This window comes from Pelophylax lessonae (assembly GCF_965119305.1).
Source record: "Pelophylax lessonae genome assembly, chromosome: 2".
Classification (NCBI taxonomy): domain Eukaryota; kingdom Metazoa; phylum Chordata; class Amphibia; order Anura; family Ranidae; genus Pelophylax; species Pelophylax lessonae.
Genome location: NC_138769.1, coordinates 669,405,945 through 669,432,242, shown reverse-complemented (window position 1 = coordinate 669,432,242; position 26,298 = coordinate 669,405,945). Strand labels below are relative to the sequence as shown.

At 42.4% G+C, this 26,298-nt stretch overlaps 1 protein-coding gene across 1 annotated transcript in view; it reads left to right on the top strand.

Annotated features, from left to right (window-relative positions):
• The window catches only part of DYNC2H1 (dynein cytoplasmic 2 heavy chain 1), an 807,725-nt gene that overhangs the window by 390,491 nt on the left and 390,936 nt on the right, over positions 1 to 26,298 (top strand). The window contains exons 71-74 of the mRNA XM_082246437.1: positions 18,375 to 18,440; positions 23,479 to 23,529; positions 25,677 to 25,754; positions 26,037 to 26,168. Coding sequence (XP_082102563.1) covers positions 18,375 to 18,440; positions 23,479 to 23,529; positions 25,677 to 25,754; positions 26,037 to 26,168 — 327 coding nt within the window. The remainder of the gene's footprint in view (positions 1 to 18,374; positions 18,441 to 23,478; positions 23,530 to 25,676; positions 25,755 to 26,036; positions 26,169 to 26,298) is intronic.

Genomic DNA, 26,298 nt, shown 5'->3' with positions numbered 1-26,298 from the left:
TCTTGAAATGAGGAGAGAAAAAGAGCTTATGCTGGGGTAGCATATAAATATCTCTTTACTACTTGGAAGTGTTCAGCTGTATTTTCTTGGCTTGGTTTATAAAGCTGACTCAATGCTTATTGAAGGTTATGGAGACCTAGCTAAGTAATACATTTTTTCATTTTAGGCCAATCTCCAGCCAAAAGTTTCTCTTAGTTTGTAATGGAGTGAGGTTAAGTTAGAACTTCTGTTAGTTTATTTTTACCTCATTGAGGATATTCTCTTTCCTTATTTATCCACATGACACAAGGACAAGAATGAGGGCAAAGAGGGTCACTAAACAAGGACACAAGGGCATAAGCAGCAAAGGGATCCTGAGGGAAGACATTTGAGAAATTTCTCATAACTGCATTATCCCATATACATTGGATAGAAAGTGAGAAGAAAGTCCACAAAGGGACATAGAGAGCAAAAAATAAACTCTGACAATTGTTCTAATCCTTCGCCACCTCGATCTAAAAAAAAAAATAGGTTTGACTAGAGTTGGAGTTTAAAGTTACATTGAACTCTGGTTTTAAATAAATCTTTTCAAGGTTGCATTTTTAACTCAGAAAAGTATATTTTATTGCTTTCAACCTCCTACAAATCCCCAAATCCTTTGTTTCTTTTTATTCTGCTGTGAAACAACTTCCTGCTAGTCGGTTGCTATGTTTCCATGGTCCCATTGTATGTAGGAAAGTAGCAACCCTCTCTTGCTCACTCACTCCCGAGCTGGACTAATGTCTTACAGAAATCACCAGTTTTGATCTACAGTACCATAGGCAAGTCAAGCCAGTTTTGGCTCCTTCTTACTCTGTAAATGTTGGTTTTATTCCATGAAACAAAACATTGCCACGTTGTTCTTTGGAAATTGTAACTGAAGTTATCATTAATCACTCTGTGCCCTAACACTGCTCTGAAGTCTCTGCCCTCTAAGCTTTCCAGCCATGGGTGCCTACATCTCAGATCCATCACCTCCTACTATAATCATTCTTTCTCTTACGTCCTCCGACAGTCGCCGCCTCCTCTAAGTAATCACTGTTGGGTATTGTCTTCCCATCCGCAGGAGTAGCTAGGCATATAGACTTAGTCCAAAGACAAAGACATTAGCATATACACACCCATGGGGGCTGACCCATCTGGTCAACACCCCCCCTGCATCACCACTCCCAACTCAGTTTTAATCTGCCTAGCGTCAGGAGTAGTCAGGCTTACCTTGTGCTGGGGCTTCAGTCTCAGCCTTCCTAATCTTTTCTGAATAAACTGCTGTTTCAAAAGTGCTAAAATCAACTTTTTGTTCAACCACAAGAGAAAACACTCCACTCAGCTCCTCCCTCTGACACGTTTCACTATCTAGTAGGGTTTAATTATAGTTTCATGATTAGGCCTGATAAGGGGTGAAATGTGTCAGGGAGCCTGGGTGGAGTGTTCTTTCTTGTGCTCCAACAATAAAGCTGAGCTTAGCTCTTTGGAAACAGCGGGATGCAAATTCATTACACACTTATTGAAGATACTATTAGTTTAAAAGATCTAAAATTAACAACTTACCTTAAAGCCTGTTGTATGGGACTACAAGTGGGCCATACAGCATACATTGAAATGAATTTCTCTGCCCAGGAACAACAGGTGGATCATACAGCAGCGTACAGACAGCCTGTACAAATCAATGACTGGCTAAAGCCACGGCTGTATGGGTTTGTACAGGATCTCACAAAAATGAGTACACCCTTCACATTTTTTGTAAATATTTTATTATATCTTTTCATGTGACAACAGTGAATAAATTACACTTTGCTACAATGTAAAGTAGTGAATGCACAGCTTGTATAACAGTATAAATTTGCTGTCCCCTCAAAATAACTCAACACACAGCCATTAATGTCTAAACCGCTGGCAACAAAAGTGAGTACACCCCAAAGTGAAAATGTCCAAATTGGGCCCAAATAGCCATTTCCCTCCCCGGTGTCATGTGACTTGTTAGTGTTACAAGGTCTCAGGTGTGAATGGGGAGCAGGTGTGTTAAATTTGATGTTATCGCTCTCACTCTCTCATACTGGTCACTGGAAGTTCAACATGGCACCTCATGGCAAAGAACTCTCTGAGGATCTGAAAAAAAGAATTGTTGCTCTACATAAAGATGGCCTAGGCTATAAGAAGAAGGTTGCCAAGACCCTGAAACTGAGCTGCAGCATGGTGGCCAAGACCATACAGCGGTTTAACAGGAAAGGTTGCACTCAGAACAGGCCTTGCCATGGTCGACCAAAGAAGTTGAGTGCACGTGCTCAGCGTCATATCCAGGGGTTGTCTTTGGAAAATAGATGTATAAGTACTGCCAACATTGCTGCAGAGGTTGAAGGGGTGGGGGTCAGCTGGTCAGTGCTCAGACCATACACCACACCCTGCATCAAATTGGTCTGCATGACTGTCGTCCCAGAAGGAAGCCTATTCTAAAGATGATGCATAAGAAAGCTCGCAAACAGTTTGCTGAAAACAAGCAGACTAAAGACGTGGATTACTGGAACCATGTCCTGTGGTCTGATGAGACCAAGATAAACCTATTTGGTTCGTATGGTCTCAAGCGTATGTGGCCGTAACCAGGTGAGGAGTACAAAAACAAGTGTGTCTTGCCTACAGTCAAGCATGGTGTTGGGAGTGTCATGGTCTGGGGCTGCATGAGTGCTGCTGGCACTGGGGAGCTACGGATCTTTGAGGGAAACATGAATGCCAACATGTACTGTGGCATACTGAAGCAGAGCATGATCCCCACCCTTCAGAGACTGGGCAGTATTCTAACATGATAATGACCCCAAACACACCTCCGAGACGACCACTGCCTTTCTAAAGAAGCTTAGGGTAAAGGTGATGGATTGACCAAGCATGTCTCCTGACCTAAACCCTATTGAGCATCTGTGGGGCATCCTCAAATGAATGGTGAAGGAGTGCAAGGTCTCTAACATCCACCAGCTCCGTGATGTCATCATTGAGGGTTGGAAGAAGACTCCAGTGACAACCTGTGAAGCTCTGGTGAACTCCATGCCCTAGAGCAGCCGTCACTAAATGGCGGCCCGCGGTCCAGGAGCGGCCCGCACGAGGCTTCCGCCCGGACCCGTCAGGCCGCCACCGTAAGTAATCATTGGTTTGCTGGGACCGCGGGTGTCCCAGCAACCAGTGACATTCCGTGTGTGCGCCCCGCCCCCTGCTTCTTTCTTCGGCTCCCTCCCAGCCAGCCGCGAGTTTGGGCATGACGTCACGTGCGTGCCCCGCCCCCCTGCTCCTAACTGCGGCTCCTGACTCTCACACTCAGCCTAGCCGCGGGACATCACATGCACGCCCTGCTCCCCTGATGTTCGCTGCTCCTGGCTCCCACATTTTTCGCTCCCAAAGGTATGTGGGGCACAGTTTTATAAAATACAGACTGATGGGCATATTTTGTTAAGGGGCACACATTTGTGTCCATTAGAGTGCCCCATAAAATAAAATATGCCTATTAGAGTGCCCCCTAAGATAAAATGTACCCATCAGCTTGCGCCTTATTTTATGTTAAGGGGCACTCTAATGGGCATATTTTATGTTAAAGGGCACTCTAATGGGCATATTTTATGTTAAGGGACACTCTAATGGGCATATTTAGTGTTAAGAGCAACACTGATAGACACGTTTTGTTTTGCCCATCAGCGTGCCCCTTAACATAAAATGGTCCCATTAGAATGCCCCCTAACATAAAATGTGCCCATCAGAATGCCCCCTAACATAAAATGTGCCCATCAAAGTGCCCCCTAACATAAAATGTGGCCATCAGAGTGCCCCCTAACATAAAATGTGACAATCAGCGTTCCCCGTATTTTATGTTAAGGATCACGCTGATGGGCATATTTTATGTTAAGGGGCACGCTGATGGGCAAATTTTATGCTAAGGGTCACGCCGATGGGCACATTTTATGCTAGGGGGCACGCTGATGGGCAAATTTTATGCTAAGGGTCATGCCGATGGGCACATTTTATGCTAGGGGGCACGCTGATGGGCAAATTTTATGCTAAGGGTCACGCCGATGGGCAAATTTTATGCTAGGGGGCACTCTGATGGGCACATTTTATGTTAAGGGGCACTCTAATGGGCATATTTTATGTTAAGAGCAACACTAATGGACACGTTTTGTTTTGCCCATCAGTGTGCCCCCTTACAAAATGTGCCCATCAGCGTGCACCCTAACATAAAATGTGCCCATCAGCGTGCACCCTAACATAAAATGTGCCCATCAGAGTGCCCCCTAACATAAAATGTGCCCATCAGCGTGCCCCTTATTTTATGTTAAGGGTCACGCTGATGGGCAAATTTTATGCTAAGGGTCACGCTGATGGACACATTTTATGTTAAGGGGCACTCAAATGGGCATATTTTATGTTAAGAGCAACGCTGATGGACACGTTTTGTTTTGCCCATCTTTCTGAGTCATAGCACAGACTTCAGATTCGGACCTCGGCCCAAAGAAAATTTTAGCGACCGGACCTCCTTGAATTCTAATTAATTACCCCTGCCCTAGAGGGTTAAGTCAGTGCTGGAAAATAATGGTGGCCGCACAAAATATTGACACTTTGGGCCCAATTTTGACATTTCCACTTAGGGGTATACTCACTTTTGTTGCCAGCGGTTTAGACATTAGTGGCTGTGTGTTGAGTTATTTTGAGAGGACAGCAAATTTACATTGTTACTGTGTACAAGCTGTACACTCACTACTTTACATTATAGCAAAGTGTAATTTCTTCAGTGTTGTCATATGAAAAGATATAATTAAATATTTACAAAAATGTGAGGGGTGTACTCACTTTTGTGAGATACTGTGTATATATACATAAATCCTATTGTTTAAATTGGTACTTACTTATTGGCCCAAATGCAGAGGGTTTTGTGTAACTCTGTGTTGTATGTGGAAGAAGCAAGCATGCAACAATGACTGGGAGCCCATTAGGGAGGCGGCATCGCTGAACCAGTCACATGTATAGAGTAAGTCTGTCACAGCCAGAAATAAGGTAAGTAATACACTTTATCCCTGCACCCCTAGACTTTACAAGCATTTACCTGTGAAAAACTGGGGGGTGGCAAATTTGTGACACACTTAATAAAATATACCAGAAAAACGAAAGATTCAGGATAGACCTGTTAAAGCTATGACATACAGAAAATCTGAAATTTTCACTTTCATACTGTCCAGATGCACACAGGCTTGGCTGCCGTAAATGGCCATAAAGCCATGGTTAATAATGCAGCCAGCAGTCTATCTGAGGATTCCCCAGTGAATAGAGGCTGAGAAAACTTCTTCACTTACCAAGTAATAGGCAGCATTTTATATGATTTAACACCATGACCTGAATTACTGGGAAAGTAGCTTTATGTTTTGTAGAAGCCTCCTGCGTGATTACAGCAATTAACTCGAATCCAAAGCAAAGAACAGCTTCTCTTGTGCGGGAGTAGAGCCAAAACATCCCAAGAGTTACTTGTTTTCTATATGCACAAAACTGAATATAGAATAAGTTGCTGGGAATCATTTTAAGAAGAAAACATCTAGTTTTTGCATTTTTGTTGTACTTTTTTGATCTTTCTAGGGACATTAGGGGACCATTTTTAATGAAGAGCAGATAACGCTATCTGCTCTCAGCTGGACACCACAGTGCTTACACCACAGTACACTCTACTTTTCTCTTTCGTTCATCACGGACACAGCGCTCCATAAATCATAACTAGTGGGTTATATTGCCTCCTCCTGGAGTAGGACTAGGCAGAAAAAAAAAACATTTGGCTACGCCCATGGGCCATGGGCCATCCTCAGCTGTTATATAACCCCCCTCTCTGCTCTAGGTAATCAGTTTTAATCTCTCTAGCCAGGAGTAAGGACCTTGGCTTCCGGCTGGGACCTCTCGTCCTAGCAATTTTCTCCTTCCTTACATTTTTGTTTTCTCTCGGGAGATCTACAATCACCTGCCGGGTTGGATAATCTAGATCCAGTGGTCCCCCCAGTCAAGCCAGCAAGCGCGTGCAGACCGCAGCGACACGCTAGGTCGACAGTGACATAGCCTCACGGACCACTGCAGTGCGTGAGACTTTAAAAATGGAGGATGCTGCTGATGTAACCACGGACCTGGCTATGTCATTTGGCACACAGAAGTCGTATCATACTCCAAAGATGTTTCCTTATGTGTCTTATTTTGACAGGTTTTCCTGAAAGGAATGGAACAACCAAAATTACGCTTTGTGGTCCCCAAACGTTTTTGCTGTACGTTACCCTTTTGAGGAGTCACTTTTAAAAAAGTGGGCTTGTCCACCAATGGTGGCCCTCCTGTTTCCAGGTTGAATAAAGCAACCATGATCCCAGTAGAGGAAGCCCCGTCCTTTTAAGGACTCGGCTGACAAGAAAGCAGAGGCTGTGGCACATAGCATGTTTGCTATGGCTGGTTCGGCATTGCGGCCAGTCTTTGCCTCAGCCCTGGTGTCTCAGACCCTAACTAAATGGGCCAAACTTTTGCGCCAAGGCCTGGAGGGTGAGCAAGTCCCTGCTGCTTATGTTAATTTAGCAGACCATTTGGTCCATGGGCTGCAATTTATTTGTGATGCAGCTTTGGATACAGCTCATGTGTTGTCCAAACGTTCTGTTTCAGTGGTGGTGATTAGGCGCGTGCTGTGGCCTAAGAATTGGTCCGCAGACCAATCTTCTAAGAAAGCTCTCATTGATCTGCCCTTTCAAGGTGATCGCTTGTTTGGGGCTACCCTGGATGACATGATTAAGGGTATCACGGTGGGGAAGAGTACCTTCCTGCCACGATCAAGGAAATGGAAGGAGCCTCGCACCAGACCGGGGCCCTCCTTCTCATTCCATAGAATATTCTTTCATGTTTCTGGGACTAGGAATTAGGGAAATAGATCTTTTAAATCTTCCCTGGGAGGTTCCAAGCAACCTTGGTCGGGTAAGTCTGTAGCTAGTTTCCCCGGTTCAGCAGATAAGTCTCCTTCAGCATGAAGGTCTGCCCTTATTGGGGTGGGGGGACATCTTTGCCGGTTTCCAGCCCCATGGACTTCTTTGGTGAGCGTCAAGAAGATCCGTGAAATGTTTCTTTTGGGGTACCCAGAGAGGGGGACAAAGCTTGTCCTTTTCAGGTTTTTTTAGATCCTGAGTATCCTTGTGCAGATTTAATTCATGCAAAGGTTCAGGTGATGTCTGAACTACCTAAGGCCCCCTCTATCCCTGACCAGGAAATTGATTTACCTAGGTCTTATTTTAATTCTGACCATTCAGGAACCACAGGCCGTGATCCACCAGCTGCTGTCACACAGACAGTTCTCTCACCCTATTTGCATACAGATTCTGAGTCTGGTGGTATCCACCTTCAAGACCATTCTGTGTGCACAGTCCTACATGCAGCTCCTTTAGCAGGTTCGGCTCCACAGGAGGATGCCGAAGTTTGTGATGAGGTCACGGGGTCCTCTGGCAGAAGCTGCAGGCATCCAAGGGCCAGGGTAAGGCCAGTATCATCCTCGGGTAAGGCTTCTTCCGCAGTTTCTATGAGAAATCAAAAGCGAGGATCTTCCAATCATCCTGGTGGCTGTTAATGTCCCTTGGGGGCTTCCTCTTTAGAGAAGACCAGTTGTCCCAAGGGCTGCTCTACCATCCTGCTTTACAGTCGCTGGTTTTAATGGTCTACCTATTGACATCCAGGTACCGAGGGATAGAGGTCTGTCTGGATCAGTGATCACTACTATGGTAAAGGCGAGGACGTCGTCTTCCAGCAAGATATACCATCGTACGTGGAAAGCTTGCATTTCTTGGTGTGAGTCGATTTGGCGCTCATCCTCAATCCTTTTTTTTGTCTTGGATCTTAACCTTTCTTCAACAGGGTCTTGATCAGAAGTTGGCCTTGAGTATCATCAAGGGCCAGGTGTCTACCCTGGCAATCTTCTTTCAGTGACCCCTAGCTATGCACTTTTTAGTTTTTACCTTCATTTAGGGGGTTTGACATGTGGCTCCACCTGTACAGTCTCTTTTGACACCATGTGATTTAAATTTAGTACTTTCAGTTCTGCAGAAACCTCCATTTGAGAATATTCGGGAGATTCCCTTGCCTACGTTATCCCAGAAGGTGAGATTCTTGGTGGCTATTACCTAAGCCCACAGGGTATTGTAATTGGTGGCATTATCCTGTTGCAGTCCCCATTTAGTGGTCCATAGGAATAAAGTGGTTCTTCATCCCTGTCCATCATTCCTGCCCAACGTTGTCTCTGACTTCCATTTGAATGAGGACATTGTGTTGCCTTCCTTGTGCCCCAAGCCGGCTGATCCCAAGGAATTTGCTCTGCATACCTTGTATATGGTTCATGCAATTCAGGCATATCTGGCAGCTACTGAGTCCTTTCAGAAGGTCAGACTCGCTTTTTGTGGTTACGAACGGACCAAGAAAAGGGCTGGCTACTTCTTCGGCTACCATCTCCAGATGGATCAGACAGACGGTGACTCAGGCCTATTCCATTAAAGGTCAGGTTCCACCTTTCCCTGTCACAACGCATTCTACTCGGGCGCTGAGTTCTTCTTGGTCCTTCTGTCATCAGGCTTCAATATCGCAAGTTTGCAAGGCAGCCACTTGGTCGTCCGTGCATTACAAAATTCTATAGGATAGATACTTTGGCATCTGCGGATGCTTCTTTTGGCCACAAAGTTTTTTAGGCTGCTGTTTAAGAGGGGCTGTTCCCTCTTAAGGGGTGTTTTTTTTCTTTCAACCTTTATTTTTCAAACGGGACTTCTGTGTCCTGGTTAAGGGCTCTTATTTTTAGCCTTGGGTTATTTTCCCCACTCCTCATTTTTCTTTTGGCAATGCTTTTGGACGTCCCACTAGTTATGATTTATGGAGCGCTGTGTCTGTTGATGAACGAAAGAGAAAATGGGATTTTTGTTCTTACCGTAAAATGCATTTCTCTGAGTTAATCGATGGACACAGCACCCACTCCTCTATGGAGTTCTGATACTTCTAATACTGCTTGCTACTAAACTGATTACCTAGAGCAGAGAGGGGGAGAGGACAGCCCATGGGCATAGCCAGGCGTTTTTTGTTCTGCCTACTCCTACTCCTGGAGGAGGCAATGTAACCCACTAGTTATAATTTATGGAGCGCTGTGTCCGTTGATGAACGAAAAATAAATTGATTTTACGGTAAGTACAAAAATCCCATTTTTACGATTTAGTAATTTATAAAATGCATGCTACATTTTTATGCTTGCAGTGTCCTATTGGAGTGTTCTCTGCATAATACTGATAGGAGTGCCTGCTCTAATGACAGGTCATGTGACTAGGCTGTCCTTCTCCTAGAAACTTTTTTTTCATTTATTGAAGTAAATGTGGCTTTGCTTGCTTCAGTACACTGAAATACACAAAGCGTATTTATGAACCACATTGATATGCCTTATAAAGATGTGTTTATAAATTCACATTGCCTATCAAAGTTATGTGACCAAGCTCTTTTTCACTAACACCTATTTTGCCAACCATTCATTAAAATAGAGCTTCACTTGCTTTTGGAGTGCTAAAGCACATTGGTAAAGTACAATGGCATGCCTTATTGTGTATGTACAGTTGTGTTCAAAATTATTCAACCCCCAATGCTGTAAAGGGTTTTAGGGAATTTAGTGTACATTTGTAATTGTATTCAGAATGAAATCCTATAAGGACTTCTTAAAGAACCATATGCAACTAAAATGACATCAATTGGTTTTGTAATACAATAGTAAATTTTTCTTTTGTGAATTCTTCATTGACACAATTATTCAACCCCTTAAAGACTACCACTCTGAAGAACAGAGGTTCGTTGAAGTGTTTTCAATCAGGTATTGAAAACACCTGTGGATGTCAGGGAGCAGCAATAAAGCCTAATAAGCACCAATTAGGCAGCTTTAAAATGACTGTGATACTCAGCTCCTTCTAGATATTTACTGGTGTGGTTACAAACATGGTGAAGTCAAGAGAATGGTCCAGGAAGACAAGAGAAGAGGTGATTACTCTTCACAGGAAGGGCAATGGCTATAAGAAGATTGCAAAGATGTTAAACATACCAAGAGACACCATAGGAAGCATCATTCGCAAATTCAAGGCAAAGGGCACTGTTGAAACGCTACCTGGTCGTGGCAGAAAGAAGATGCTGACTTCGACTGCTGTGCGCTACCTGAAGCGTAGAGTGGAGAAAAGTCCCCGTGTGACTGCTGAGGAACTGAGAAAAGATTTGTCAGATGTGGGTACTGAAGTTTCTGCTCAGACAATACGGCGCACACTGCGTAATGAAGGCCTCCATGCCAGAACTCCCAGGCGCACCCCCTTGCTGTCTCCAAAGAATAGGAAGAGTCGACTGCAGTATGCCAAAAGTCATGTGGACAAACCACAGAAGTTTTGGGATAGTGGTCTGTGGACTGAGGAAACAAAATTAGAACTGGGCCCATGGCTCAACGCTATGTTTGGAGGAGGAAGAACAAGGCCTATGAAGAAAAGAACACCTTGCCTACCTTGAAGCATGGTGGGGGGTCAATCATGCTTTGGGGCTGTTTTGCTTCTGCAGGTACAGGGAAGCTTCAGCGTGTGCAAGGTACCATGAATTCTCTTCAGTACCAAGAGATATTGGATGACAATGTGATGCAGTCTGTCACAAACCTGAGGCTTGGGAGAAGTTGGACCTTTCAACAGGACAATGATCCCAAGCATACCTCCAAGTCCACTAGATCATGGTTGCAGATTAAAGGCTGGAACATTTTGGAGTGGCCATCACAGTCACCAGACTTAAATCCGATTGAAAACCTCTGGTGGGACTTAAAGAAAGCAGTTGCAGTGCACAAGCCTAAGAATGTGACTGAACTGGAGGCTTTTGTCCATGACGAATGGGCGAAGATACCGTAGATCGCTGCAAGACACTTGTGTCAAGCTATGCTTCACGTTTAAAAGCTGTTATAACTGTAAAAGGATGTTGTACCAAGTACTAAGATTGAATGTCTCTTGGGGGTTGAATAAAACTGATAATGATGTGAGCACAGAAAAGACATTTGTGGTTATTTCATTATAAGGCTCCATGCACACAGGGCATCATAAAAACGTGCTCCAAAGCTGTTTACTTGACGCCGGGAAACAGCAGCTGTAAAAACGTGCTTTCAGTAGCTTTTTCCACTAGCGTTATTGCACGTTTGGCCACAGTAGCTGTTAGCAGCGTTTTTTCTGCCTCCATTCAAAATCAATGGTTCCCTATGGGAGCCTATTGATTTGAATGGAAGTCGCACCGCAGGTCGGATCAGGGTGATCCGACTTGCGGCGCGACCTGCACTGTGAGAATCTTGAGGGGGAACTCCAAGCCAAAATGGGGAAAACACGGCATGGGGTTCCCCCGCAGGTTCCAAACCAGGCCCTTCGGGTCTGTTATGGAATTTGAGGGTAGCCCCACGCCGAAAAATTGGCGTGGGGTCCCCCCCAAAATCCATACCAGACCCTTATCCGAGCATGCAGCCATGACGTCATCTGTGACATGAGGGGGTGGGGCCTCCCGATGACGTCATCGGGGGCCACGCCCCTAATGGCTATATAATCAGCTGCAGAGACGGAAGACCGGCATAATCAGCGGAGACGTCGTCGGAGGAGGACCGGAGGAAGAAGAAGAGCCGACAGCAAAAGAGCAGAAGACCAGAAGACCGGAGAGAAGAAGACAAGAGCGGACAGCAAAAGAGCAGAAGACCAAAGAGGAGAAGACAAGAAGTGAGGACAGCAAAAGAGCAGAAGACCGGAGAGGGAGAAGACGGGATGAACATTTTTAATAAGCTTTCCAAAACGTCTCCTGTCGTTATTTACACACACTGTCTTTATGGGGTGAATGGGTAGGGGTACAGTGTACCCCATACCCATTCACATAGGGAGGGGGTCCGGGATCTGGGGGTCCCCCTTGTTAAAGGGGGCTTCCAGATTCCAAAGAGCCCCCTGCCCGCAGACCCCCACAACCACCGGCCAGGGTTGTGGGGATGAGGCCCTTGTCCTCATCAACATGGGGGCAAGGTGCTTTGAGGTGGGGGGTGCAGAGCCCCCCCTGCCCCAAAGCACCCACACCCCCCCATGTTGAGGGTGTGTGGCCTGGTATGATCCAGGGGGGGGTGGGACCGCTCGCTCGTCCCCTCCCTTTTCCTGGCATGCCGGGCTGCATGCTCGGATAAGGGTCTGGTATGGATTTTGGGGGGGACCCCACGCCGTTTTTTTCCCCATTTTGGCGTGGAGTTCCCCCTCAAGATTCTCACAGCGCAAGTCGGATCATCCTGATCCGACTTGCGGTGCGACTTCCATTCAAATCAATAGGCTCCCATAGGAAACCATTGATTTTGAATGGAAGAAAAAAAAACGTATAACATGGCTTACCGCACGTTAAGCAACATTATTCAGCCTTTAGCAGCGTCAGACGTTTTTACAGCTTGACGCTGGAGCTCCTGAACCCACAGTTCCTGGGTTTTTTTTGGAGCTGTAAAACGCCTATGCCACTTGGAGCTCCTAAAAGCTCTATGTGTGCATGAGGCCATAGAATAACATGGATGGGCGTTCTGCAGCTGCAAAAAAAAACGTCTGACGCTGCTAACAGCAGCTCCAAAAACGTCCAGTGTGCATGAGGCCTAAATGTTATGTTATATTTGTCTGACCTACACGTGCCTCTTTGATTTAATTGTAAGCAGGATGACTGAATGATCAAAATCAATGTCAAACTGGCCAAAACAATCAATTTCAGTGGGGGTTGAATAATTTTGAACACAACTGTATATGCCTAGTTGTGTATTTTATTTGTTAGCCACTTCTGGACCGGAAGGTTTTACCCCCTTAATGACCAGGCCATTTTTTGCGATGTGGCACTGTTATTTTAACTGACAATTGCATGGCCATGCAATGCTGTACCCAAATAAAATTGATGTCCTTTTTTTTCCCCCCGCAAATAAAGCTGTCTTTTGGTGGTATTTGATCACCTCTGCGATTTGAATTTTTTGCGCTATAAACCGAAAAAGAGCGACAATTCTGAAAAAAACAATATGTTTTACTTTCTGCTATATAACGTTCCCGATAAAAAACATTTGAAATTCAAATCTTTTCATCATTTTAGGTCAATACCTATTCTGTTACATATTTTTGGTAAAATAAAATTCCCAATAAGTGTATATTAATTGGTTTGCCAAAAGTTATTGCATCTACAAACTAGGGAAAAATGTATGTAATTTATTTTTTTTTAACTAGTAATGGCGACAATCAGCGATTTTTAGAGGGACTGCGATGATGCAGTAGACAGATCGGACACCTAACTGACATTTTTGACATTTGGGGGGGACCAGTGACATTACTATAGTAATCAGTGCTCAAAATATGCACCGTTACTTGTACTAATGACACTGGCAGGGACGGGGATAACACCAGGGGTGATCAAAGGGAGTTAAATGTGTCCTTAGTGGGTGTTTTCTAACTATGTGGGGGATGGGCTTGCTGAATGAACACAGACACCTGTGTTCCTAAATAAGATGAACACTGTATCCCTGCGTTAAAAACACGGCAGACCGCTGTTCTGTCTCTACGGGTAGCAATCGCAGGTGCCCATCGGCAATCGCACCCACCAGACCTGCTGATTGGCTCCCCCTTTGGCCAATCGGCGCATGCGCATGCCGCCACTAGCGATCTGGCGAAGCAACGTATATGTACGTCGTTTCGCGGGAAAGAGCCAACCTGCCGCAGTAAAACTACGGTGGCTGGTCGGAAAGTGGTTAAAGTAGCACTATGGCCCAAATATAATTATGCCACAGCTTTATAAAAGCACCCGTACCACCAGAATTTTATATATATTTTATTGAAAAATTTAAATTTTCAATGAACATGGTTTGCAGAACCATTGGGAAATAGAGGGAGGAGTATGGTTTATAGTTTTTGGCATGACTATGTACATTGCAGGGCATTGGCCCTAATTTTTTAGTTGGCACTCAACACACATCCACAGACCAAAAAAGGTATCTGATGTATTTTTGGTAGAACCATAAAATATTTGTTTTTAAACAATTCCAACATATCACTTTCCTGAATGCTCGCTTATAAAACATGTCCCCTTCCACCTGAATATTTTTGGCTTCCTTTTATCTCCTCATGGGGCATTTCTAATCTACCTCACTTTGTGACCCACAAATCTGGGCCTCTCTTGAAATTTCAATACTTATTATATTCAATTCTTATATATTCAAATTCCATTTAATCGCAGAGAACTGGTTATTTTTAACCAAGTCTCCATACCAAGTGTTTTCTTTTTTGTTTCAATCAATACATTTTTTTGTACACTTCTGCCCACTGTGGGACATAGTGCATGCAATATTGCTAGGTGCTTCCTAATCCTTTTTTTATGAGGTCTGACCTGCCCCTGCAGTTATGAAACAGCTGTCTCCTTTCTAGCCGTTTTTGGATCAGCCGCGGCAGAGGGCTGGAACGAGTGGGCAGGTCGGCCTCAGAGCTGGGATTAGAAAGAACCTAGCAACATCAGACACAGTACTACATGTACGTTGTCTCATAGGGGACATACTGTAACTGTAAAAAACATGATTATAGGCATACTAAACCCAAGAACAAAACAATCTCTCGTATTTCATGTGTAAACTACTAATACCATCACCCTACATGTAATGGAGATGAACAAAGCCTGACTTGTTTGAAGTCCAGTCTGGGTGGCTACAGTGGAGGGGTGAGCATAATCACTGGTGGAAAAGAAAGTGTGTAACTCAGAATTACCAGGAGAGGACAAAGGCATGAAAAAAAAAAAGGAACCAATTTAATCTTCTCATCTAAGGATCAGTAAGTTGCAGTTTATAATTCTTTTGTTTTAGACTTTGAAATGTCTAAAACTATTTATCTGTCCAACAGTCAGCACTGGCATCTTCTTCTGAGTGCTGGTTCAGGTTTCTTTTGGCTGGAAGGGGTGAAGCCACTCCTGTACATGCGCAGGAGCTAGTCATTCTAGCACTCAGAGACTGGCCTGCCACTATAAGCTGAGCTGCGCATGCTCAGTTTACCGCATTGGAGGAAGACAGTGAGCAGGCAGATAGGGTCATTTTACTGCAGAAGAGACGTTGCATGTCTCTTATGCAATAAAACCCTGTCTTCTTACTGTTTCTTACAGCAGAACTTCAATTCCGCTTTAGGACTGCATTGGAGATTCATGCCCTGTTCTGGTGTCTGAATACACGAGGGGTAGGAACTATCTACTCCAGACTGCTAAGTGGGAACATTATCCTGCTTTAATTACACAATCAGTCCTAGTGTTAAAAAAAGAAGTCCTACATTTTGTCTTTCCTCCAGATGTGCAGTCACACATGTGAGTGAATACACAGTGGTTAATAACAACCCACTCCCTCTCTCCTCCTCTATGCCCACTAACCAGCTAAACACAATGGGGGCAGCACATTACATGTAGATTAATCGAGGCTTCATCTCCCTCTTATTCTAAGACACAGGCTGTATGGGCGTGATGCAGCCTGTGACTGGCAGAAATCCGCCCACACCATGTTATTGCTTTGATTCAAATATATATTTGTTTGGCAATTTAAAACTGTTTATTTATAATAATTATTTAATTTTTACTCTATATTCCAAAGACTGTTTTTTTTTTTTTTTTTTAAACATGTGACCAGCAGCAGAGGACTAGAAGCTTCTCCTTATAATGTTTCCCTGCAGATAGGCTGGGAAAGAGCTGGGTCATGTGACAGCTGTTTATAAGTTGGGAAAAAGGTACTTAGATGTTGTTGTTTTTTTGGTTTTTTTTATTAAATTAATTAAAGTACCTTTATCCATATACAGAAATAAAAGGGACAATGTAAATTAAACAGTGTGTGTTTGGTATCACTTTAAGCATTGTGCAGACATGCAGGAAAAACAGCAAGTTGATCTCATAAGGGGAAATTCAGTTTCTAAGGGTTTTCTGTATACAGTAAGTGCACAGAATGCTTCAGTATTGCTGCAGTTTTCCCCATATTTGGCTGTTGATTAATATGAATATATGTAAAGATTTTATTACTTTAAATTACAAAATATGCTATGCCAAAATGTTTTATGTTATCTGATTTTTTTATTTTTTTCTTGGCAAAAGTTGATTTTGTCTTTAAATTTTAACTTCAAGCATTGATATTTCAGCTCCTCATGGTATTCGTTATCCTATTTTTTTATCTTTAGGATTTAATTGTTTGACAAAAATTACTGAAACCCTTTTCTGCTTTATATGATACTCAGGTTGGACACAGAACCTTGTCTCTGCCCAAGTCAGAAAAAAGCAATGCCCATCAAATCACTAAGCCACACCCCCTAATTATTTTGTCAAAGCTTCTATTACAAACTGAGGCTGTGCCAGTTAATGGTTGAGTGACAGGGTGTACAATTTCAACTCATCTTTGAATCAGGGACCTTTTTATTGCAAAACAAAATATCAGATAGACACAACCATATATATTTTTCTAGTAAATGTATAGGTTTGCTTGATTTAAAGCATAACTACACTGCATTTCAGCACAGCAATGAAAAATGCTATTTAATTCATTTTTAAAATTCAAAACAAGCTACCTCAGTGCTTTATTTTGCTGAGAAATCAATTTGAAAAATGCCCCCATTAGCATTTATGGCCATGGCCATCTTGAGTTCTTGGCAGGTGATTTATGCAGCATTTACTTCCTGAAATCCATCTGCCCTTAGCTTAGGTTTGCAGGCAGGAGGGTGTGTTTAGCCGAGAAAGCCCTTCCCCCTCCTCCTGAAGACTCCTGGGATGTATGATTTAATTTGCTTAGGCCTGGAAACCAGGAAGCAACTGAAGAAATGTAAAAAAAAAAAAGTGTAAAACAAGTAAACACAATATACTTTTCTATCTATTTCCAAATGCTGAAAGCATAATAATGATTAAAATTCAATATTAGAGCAAAAATGTGATAGCACTGCTTAAAAAAGTGATATTATAAATACTAGTAAACAAATAGGTGTTCCCCTTTGGGCTGGATATCTTATTGGAATTGGTACATTGGTCCCTGTCTAGTGGCTATTTACTAGCTCAATACCGTCTGCCATCTGGGGAGACTAATCGCATGCTGTGGTGATTGGAGCACTGCGGTGGAGGATAGCACGTGTTTATTTATTTATCACATCTCCCTATCACTATTTTGGGACTTTATCTTAACACCAGGACTTTATTTATTCACTTATGCATATATAATATTTTATATTTTTTTGGATACATTTATTTGTACCATTGTCACGTTTCAGCGCAGCTTTTCTGTTTTGTTATTTTATTTGGTGTTATCTCACTATAAGCTGTAGCTTGTGGATCTATATTAGCGCAGTTATACGTTTGTTACAAACAAAAAATAACATATATGAAAAATTAAAATATACTAATATGAAGTGCAAGTCAACCATTAAAGCGGAGTTCCACCCTGAAAAACATTTTTTAGCTAAAAATACCCCCTGGGACAGTCAGGGCTAGTGCATTTCAGCAACGATAGCCTCAAAACTGTCCCTGGGTTCACTTACCTTTTAGAAGAAATACTTACTTTGAAAATGTCTTGTCCAGCGCTGCCATCTCAGGAGTGCGCAGCTGAAGCCGGTGCGTCCTCTTCGGTGACGTTGGAGTCCCAGAATGCCCTGCACCGGCCCTGCTAGTCACTTCCGGTGCAGGCGCGTCATCCCTGCACAGCTTCTGGGCATGCCGCACCTGCACGGGAAGTGACGAGCAGGGCCGGTGCAGGCGCATTGATTCCTGGGAGCGATGACACTCCTCTCCCAGGAGTCAATGCAAGCAGGAAGAGACAGTGCGGGTGTGGCCGCAGAGGGAGGAAGAGGAAGGAAGGTAAGTATATTTTCTTTAAAAAAAAAGGTGAGTAAATCCAGAAAAATTTTTTAATTATCCAATTCTTTTTCAGGTAAAAATAAAGCAAGAGGATGGTGCAAAGTTGTTTTTGAGGCCGGAACTCCGCTTTAAAGTGCAACAATGGTTGCAACAATTGAAGAGACACTGCAAAGTGCTACTCTTCACTTTGTCATACACCTTAGGACACATTGTCTCACTTTTTATTATCAGAAATGAATTGCTGCTTTAATATTCTTGTTATATAGTTATTATGTACTGTATATATGAAGTATATTTAATTATGTATTTTTAGACAATTCTTTTTCACTTCTAACTCATGAGTTTAGTTATTCTTTATTTAGCTGGTAACCATTATCCCTTATGTAATTGAGGGTTGGAATATTTTATATTTTGCACTGCAATCTTTTTATGCTATACATTAATTAATTGAAATATAATTTGTTTTTAAGGCTGACCAGCTGATGTTTGCATTACACTTTGTGCGTGGCATACATGCTGAGCTATTTCAGGAGAATGTAAGTATCTATGACTTCAATATCACCCTGTGCTGTTGTCAGAGTTCTAAGTGGGACCGCAGATCATCCAATAGGCTTTTTTTTTCCACTGAGCTTATTTAGGAAGCACACAATTTCTTGCTCTAAAAATAATATACTAACTTTGAAAACTATAGAATTTTTGGCTGTGGATTTTTGACCATCATTTCAAATTAGAGTTGGTCAAATGTCTTAGATACTGTATATCTCTATCTTCAGTCATTGCTCTTCATGCCACCAATGGGCTTTACATAATTAGTCAGCTACTACAATACTGTAGAAAATGTTGGAGTCTGCAGACATACTGCAGCAAACAGTGAGAGAGAGAGTGGATGTCCCACAGGAGCCAGAGAGTGTGAACATGCTACAGGAAACAACTGAACTTCTAGAGGAGACAAAGATTGTAAACCGGTTACAGGAGACAGTCAGGTACTGATGAATTGCTACAGGTGAGAAGGATTGTAGACAGGCTCAGGAAACATGCTTTTGGCACTGTATTCTCACCTGTATGACTGGTGCTTGCTCTGGGAAGGCATTGGTAAGACAGGAGCTCTACACATACAGTGCCTTGCAAAAGTATTCACCCCCTTGGCATTTTTCGTGTTTTGTTGCCTCACAACCTGGAATTAACATGGATTGTTTGAGAATTTGCATCATTTAATTTACAGAACATGCCCACAACTTTGAAGATTTTTTTTTATTTTTTTTTATTGTGAAGCAAACAACAAATCGGACAAAATACCAGAAAAAGTCAATGTGCTTAACTATTCACCTTCCTAAAGTCAATACTTTGTAGAGCCACCTTTTGCGGCAATCACAGCTCCAAGTCGCTTTGGATAAGTCTCTATGAGCTTGCCACATCTTACCACTGGGATTTTTGCCCATTCCTCCTTGCAAAACTTCTCCAGCTCCTTCAAGTTGGATGGTTTGCGCTTGTGAACAGCAATCTTTAAGTCTGACCACAGATTTTCTATTGGATTGAGGTCTGGGCTTTGACTAGGCCATTCCAACACATTTACATGTTTCCCCTTAAACCACTTAAGTTTTGTTTTAGCAGTGTGTTTGGGGTCATTGTTATGCTGGAAGGTGGACCTCTGTTCTAGCCTCAAATAATGCATAGAGTGGTACAGGTTTTGCTCAAGAATATCCCTGTATTTAGCACCATCCATCTTTCCCTCAACTCTGACCAGTTTCCCAGTCCCAGCTGCTGAAAAACATCCCCACAGCATGGTGCTGCCACCACCATGTTTCACTGTGGGGATGGTGTTCTTTGGGTGATGTGATGTGTTGGATTTGCGACAGACATCATGTTGTCTTTGATGGCCGAAAAGTTCAATTTTTTTTTAAACATTTTTATTAATATCCAACACAATCATACAAGTAATATCAAAGCACATGACAAGCAACCCATTCCACAACATATATGTCAGAGATACCTCCAAGCCGTTCAGAAAAATACAACACTATGTCAGCAAATAACACAACAGTACCTCCTAGCAATCGTGCAGTAGGTGTAAAACTCAGTTGGATAAGGAAAGTTCTTTTTTTTTTTTTTAATAAAAACTGAACCTAAACACCTAAGTATTCCCTTTTCCCTCTCCGTTCCACTTCCCGTAACAAGGAAGAGGAAGCTGTCTAGGCTAAACTTAGCCCCAAATCCCCATTGTGACCAAGGTATAGGAACTTCCCCCTTCAACAGCAAAATAAAAATAAGAATGAGGAGAATGGTGAGGAACATGGGAAGGCATAAAAAAAATCCCACCCCCTGTACCTATTTTGGTGCGTGGTCGCTAGTCAATCAATTAGGGACCCTGTAGATCTTTTCCCCTCCCCTGCCAGTTAGATCGTCACCAGTCTAGTCGTCAGTCTCTCCCACTAACGTATCTGTAGAATCAACCCATCGATACCATATCTTCCGAAACTTCTTGGGAGATCCCCTAGCGTCATACGATACATGGGTATGTCAGCGTTGACCACCCTCAACCACATAGGCAGCGTTAAATTATCAGTATAGATCCACCGTCATTATGTTTGCCATTATAGTGATTTTTAATTTCCCTACCACCTTTATTAATGCATTGACCGTATCCTAAAATAAAATGTCTATTGTGATGAAATTTTCTCTCTGCTACTTCTGCTAACCTTTTTAAACTCAGCACTTTTTCTTTTGTTTAAAGAAGAAAAAGACGAGGGAAAATAAATCGAAATAAATGAGAAATACTTTGAAGCTTGTGTTGTTAATAAAGCAGTTGTGGCACCCACATGTGAAAATATAAATGTGCAATTCCAGTGACAGTGGTCACCAGCATAAATAGAGGGTAAATCTCTCTAGTGAGGGTATGCAGGATAGTTACTATATACACAAAGGGGGGGGGGGAAATTTCCTAATACTGGTGCATACAGAATCTGATGCAGCTGTGCATAGTAACCAATGAAATAAAGGGCATCAAAGAGGCTCATGGACTTTGATATGAGTTCAAACAAGTTAGTTGGAGGGCAAGAAACATTTGAAGAACCATTGGTTAGGTTTTGCTGCTCACAACAGTCAAGGCTACCTTACTGTGGGTACTCCCAGCAGGTTACCAGGAAAAGATATGCATATATGAAAGGAGCGCCAGAGGAAAAAAATAAGCCCAAACTTTTTTAATGATGTTGTGTGTGTGTGTGGTTTGTATGATGATTGTTATTCACTTTTAATAAATTTAGACACCATGTTTATCTCATATAAATCTATTGGCCTTATGTGTTCACCTCATTTAAAGTTCCTTGTTTTGTTGTATGTATCTATGGGGGTGGAGGTGTATCACTGGTCACACCAGACCACCTTTTTAATTTTTGTGTTAAAAGACAGCCAACACGTTTTGAGGGTCAAAGGATTTCCCCCTTCATCAGGGCTACGATAAAACATATTATAATGTGTGTATATATATATATATATATATATATATATAATATTATGTAAAAATAATTGTGATTGTCAGTTATTTTTACATTATATTATGTTTTATTGTAGCTTTAATGAAGGGGGGAGTTCCTTTGACCCCCGAAACAACATGTTGGCTGTCTTTTTTAACACAAAATCAAAAAATTAATTCAGACTCTTATTTTTTGGTCTGGCGCTCCTTCCATTTATGCACGTGCATAGTACCCAATCAGCTTCTAACTTCAGCTTGTTCAATTAGGGGTTGTCAATAAAACCTGAATGCTGATTGGTTACTATGCACAGCTGCACTAGATTCTGTGTGTACCAGTTTTAGTAAATCTCCCCTAAGGAATGTTTTCACGTACCCATCATGCATCCAATTACTCTTACGTCTGTACCTCCTCTATGGAGTACCAGCCAACTTACCTTTGCTGAGCCTTGTTGAAGTTAGAATAGATTTTTCCTGGCTGAATGTTGTTTTTTCTGAGTGAAAATTCGACATTCAAGTGCTCTTTCTACCTCCTTCATGGGGTAAACAAGGCTCAGGAAAGACTGGGATGGGGGACAGGAGGAATTCTCCCCCCCCTACCCCCACCCAGCTGGTATAATACTATTAAGATATGTCACTCTGGTGGCCCTTAAGGGAAGATGTTCCTGGAAGTCCTTTAGGAACATTTATCTTTCACCGCGTCCACCGTCAATGAGGCGTCCAGGCACATTTGCTTGGTACACTTTATTTAGCACACATAAATATGTTGTGAAAGGGCTGCTTGGTTGTATTTGCCCCCAAAGCAAAGCTTCTAAGTTTTCCTCTGGTGCGATTTGTCCTATCCTGCCTTATTTCAGTTTTGTGTTCTGAAAAGAAAAAAAGCATCCCTTCAGTGAAATTCAGAATAACCCACGTTTGTGTTTTAGTTTTGATGTTATAGGTTTCCTCGGATTATGACCATCTAGAAAGTCCAAAGCTGATAATATTATGATCTGCCTTTTTATTATTGTAAAAGTCTTAATGTGATAAATGCAGTGTGCTGTGCTTGGGCCCCACAGCATGGCCAATAATACAATAAATTCCTGAACTGTGAAGAACTTGATGCCTAGCATTTCTTGCTCGCAAGCTTGCTTGGCTGTCCAGATGCATTTTGGGAGATTAAGATTTTCAGGATTCTTGCCCTAGTCTGTCTGATTCTGTCTGATCTGGGGTTGGACCAATAAAGGAAGGAAGCCAGTTGACCTCAGTTTCCAAGGATGCATCTAGTCAGCCTAGGCAGTTTGTAACCAGGATATTCTCTCATATTTGTCTTCACAACCTTGGGTTTTATAGCTTTTAGGCTTGTTGTAGGGCCCCTTTTAAAGCAAACCTCCGTCTAAGTCCATGCAGGGCAGGGCAACAGAATTGCCTTATGCCACTCTCCTCAGTATTATGTACTCACCTTACATTGATCCCTTTCCCCTCCATTCAGCTTCCTGGAGTGATGAAAGGATACCTTATGTTAAGTCCATTAAGGGAGAAGTACAGCCAAAGCTCCTTTGAAGCTCGCTGGCGGCTTACATCAGAGAGCCTGTCCAGGCTCGGGCAAGATCACTACAATGGAGTCGGGATCTGCCCACATGCCTGGACTGGCACTCGGCTCAGCCTCTCAGCGAGCCGTTGAGAGCCTGAGCTGACCGCTACCACCCCCTTCACAGCCCAGCACTCCACTGAGCTTGTGGGGGGGGGGGGGGGGCAGAGCAGAGAGCTGATCAGGGAGCTGTGAGAACTGAGCGATCGGCGGTCTTAGATCGATCGGTTCTCAGTGTTAGAGGCGCTGGGGAACAGATGCATCCACCTAGGTAAGTATGATTCTGAAAACAAAAAAAAAAACATAGATCTCTTTAAGCAACCCCCCCTCTCCCCCAGAATAAGAGCACATGGGTCAAGCACCAGCGCTTGTCACATAGGCGGAAGGAAATTAGGATGCATGTTAACTATTACCTGGGTGTTTTTTTTTCATTCCTAGCAACTGAGTGTAGCAACAGCAGATCAAAATCTTTGCCCTGCGTTGTCAAATCACAGGTTTGTTTTAAGAAATTTGTGACACTGTTGTTTATGCTTCACAGGAGTGGGATGTATTCACAGGTGTCATCATTGGGGATATGTTCAAGAAATCGGTAAGTAAACATTTGTACTGACACTTTGTTAAAATGAGATTGGGGCTGACCCATAAATTATCACATGCAGTTATTTAAAGTAGAATTATAGGCAACATTTTCTTTCCCTTTTGGATAGAGTAAGGGAGGGTTATAACCACTGTAAGGTTTTATTTTTGCCACATGTGTCCCATTGGGGAGATTTATCTTCATTTCCTGGTCCATAGCCATAACAGGAAGTGAGAGGAAAACCCTGCAAGTTGAGGAAATCTCTTGGAGCCCCCCAGGTCATCAGAACTAGTGTCCCAATTGGAAGATTTCCCCTCTATAACTTTTCTGGGGACATCCCAAAATTTGGGATTTTCTTTTACTTTCACTTTCAATGATAATGGCAAACCGAAATAGAGAGGATGAATCTCCATAAAGGGGACACAGAGAGCAGTAAAAATGACAGATATTCATATCCCTTTCCGCTCTATCCAAAACTAATGAAAAAAGTTTTTGCCTTTAGTTAATCTTTAAATTTAGGTACACATAATAATAAAAAATACTATATATATATATATATATATATATATATATATATATACACACATACACACACATATATATACACTTTTTTAATGAAAGTGCAGTTACACTTTTAAGTGGAAGCTTTGGTTTGCCTTTAAAGCAGTTCTCATGAAACCAGCTTAGAGCTGAACACCGGGTAGATATTAAAAGAAAATATATTATATCCAGTTATGTATTTTTGCTATTTACGTAAAACAACATATACAATCGTGAAAGAAATTATAATGACATACTGTATGTAGGCATACAGTTCACAATCTGAGTTATCTCCTAAGGAAAAAAAAAATTATATATATATATATATATATATATATATATATATATATATATATACAGCATATAAAATTGCTACACAAGTGTTCAGCCGCAGGCCGGTATTTGTGGGAGGAGCGGGCTTTATAGCGCCTCCCCTCCCCCACACCGGCCTGCTGCTGCTCGTCATAGTCACCCCACCCACCTTCACCCTTTTTTTTTCTTGACCTCTAACCTTCGGGGGGCCCTCTTTATTTACAGGCCTACCCCCTTATGTCGGTTCTGGCACACCACACCGACTTTCCCATACCAAGGTTATCCGTCATTAATTTACCGACCACAAGCTATATTGTTATTAAAAATTACCTTTCCTTTTCAGTTTGCAGCTCTGTAAATTTCTGTAAAATTCAATGCAATATGGCAACCTGGTGGCATGCCTCCAAAAATGTAATTCCCTGCTTATGTGATGGGCTCTTTGATTTTCCTAGAAGTATGCACTAAGGTACACATAACATTTTAGGCATCTTCTGCTATTGAAATGATATTTTTTGTGAGATACTCCCCAAGGGCTAATTACATCCACAGGGATGCAGTCAGCTCACCACATTAGAACCTGAAAGTACATCAGCTGAATATAATGAACACAGACACCCCCATTCAGGAATCAGTATTCCAAGGACATAGTGGGACACACAGCTTTTTTTTTTCCTCCAATGTACATAGATCACCCAGAGGAATTTTTTTTTTTCTCAACCAAAGTGGCGTTACTCTTTAAAGCTGGTGGTAAACTGCCCCCCAAAATAAAATAAAAAAATAATTGGACTCCCTGCATGTTTATGGCATAATATGTTAGTATGTTCCGCATGCTAGCACGTTATGACAGATTTACCAGCGCACAGAGCCCTCCAACGCAGTGCTGTCACGGCTCCCCAGTGCTTCCATCTTCACCTGGTCTGTCTTCTGAGTTTGCAGGCTCTGGCTGTAAGAATAGCCAGAGCCTGGATGAAATCATACCCTGGCCCTGGCAGGGAGCTCTGAAGGTACGACATGGGTATGCTGTCCCTTCAGAGCGCGTTCACCTGTGATGTCACCGGCTGCAACCAGCGTGAAAACAGTACCTGTAACTGTACCTGTAGGCTACAAGTAAGCCTTATTATAGGCTTACCAGTAGGTACCAGTTAAAAAGTAGACTTTACTTCCACTCTATTAGTTTAATATATACACTGTCTTTTTCATCTTGGATTAGTGTAAATGTGTTATTATGTCTTTCTGCTGTAGATATATTGTGTTTGGAGAACACCATTGTAATTCATTTAATTTCTTATATTTTCTGACATTGAAAGGACTCTCAGAAGTCTCTGCGAGATCAGATCCCATCATGGATAGAGCAGGAAAGAGCTTGGGCTGTGGCATTGTTTAAGGTAGTTCAGTCTGTTCTTTTTTAATATTCCAAATTGCTGAATACTTACAATGGCGGTGAAGAAAACTAGACTGCAGGACTTATTCTGGTGATTCAGCTTTCCTGTGATTATATTCTATATATAAGTCCCCATATGACCATGATCAAGTGACTTCATTCTTTTCACTCTTATCTCATCCCTCATACTCCCTGTCCAAAACAATTTATTGCTTAATTAAAATCACTGTGCATATAAAATATGTTTCCAGCCATTTACACATGAACCGAGTGTTTTATCTCACAGGCCTCTCTGCCGGCTCTTTATCAGAGCCTAAGCCTGGAAGATTCAAATCTGTGGAGTCATTTCTCAAAGAGCACGGTGTGCGAGCAAGAATTCCCAGCAGCCATTGCCAAGAAACTGTCCTTGTTCCAACAGGTAATTTGTTATCACTAACACTTCTAATGAACTGTCCACTATCTGGCTTGATAAACTGTTTGCAGCTTTGTTTGCATGTTGGTGGTAACAAGAAAAGTTAAAGGTACACCCCTAACTTTTTATTTTAATT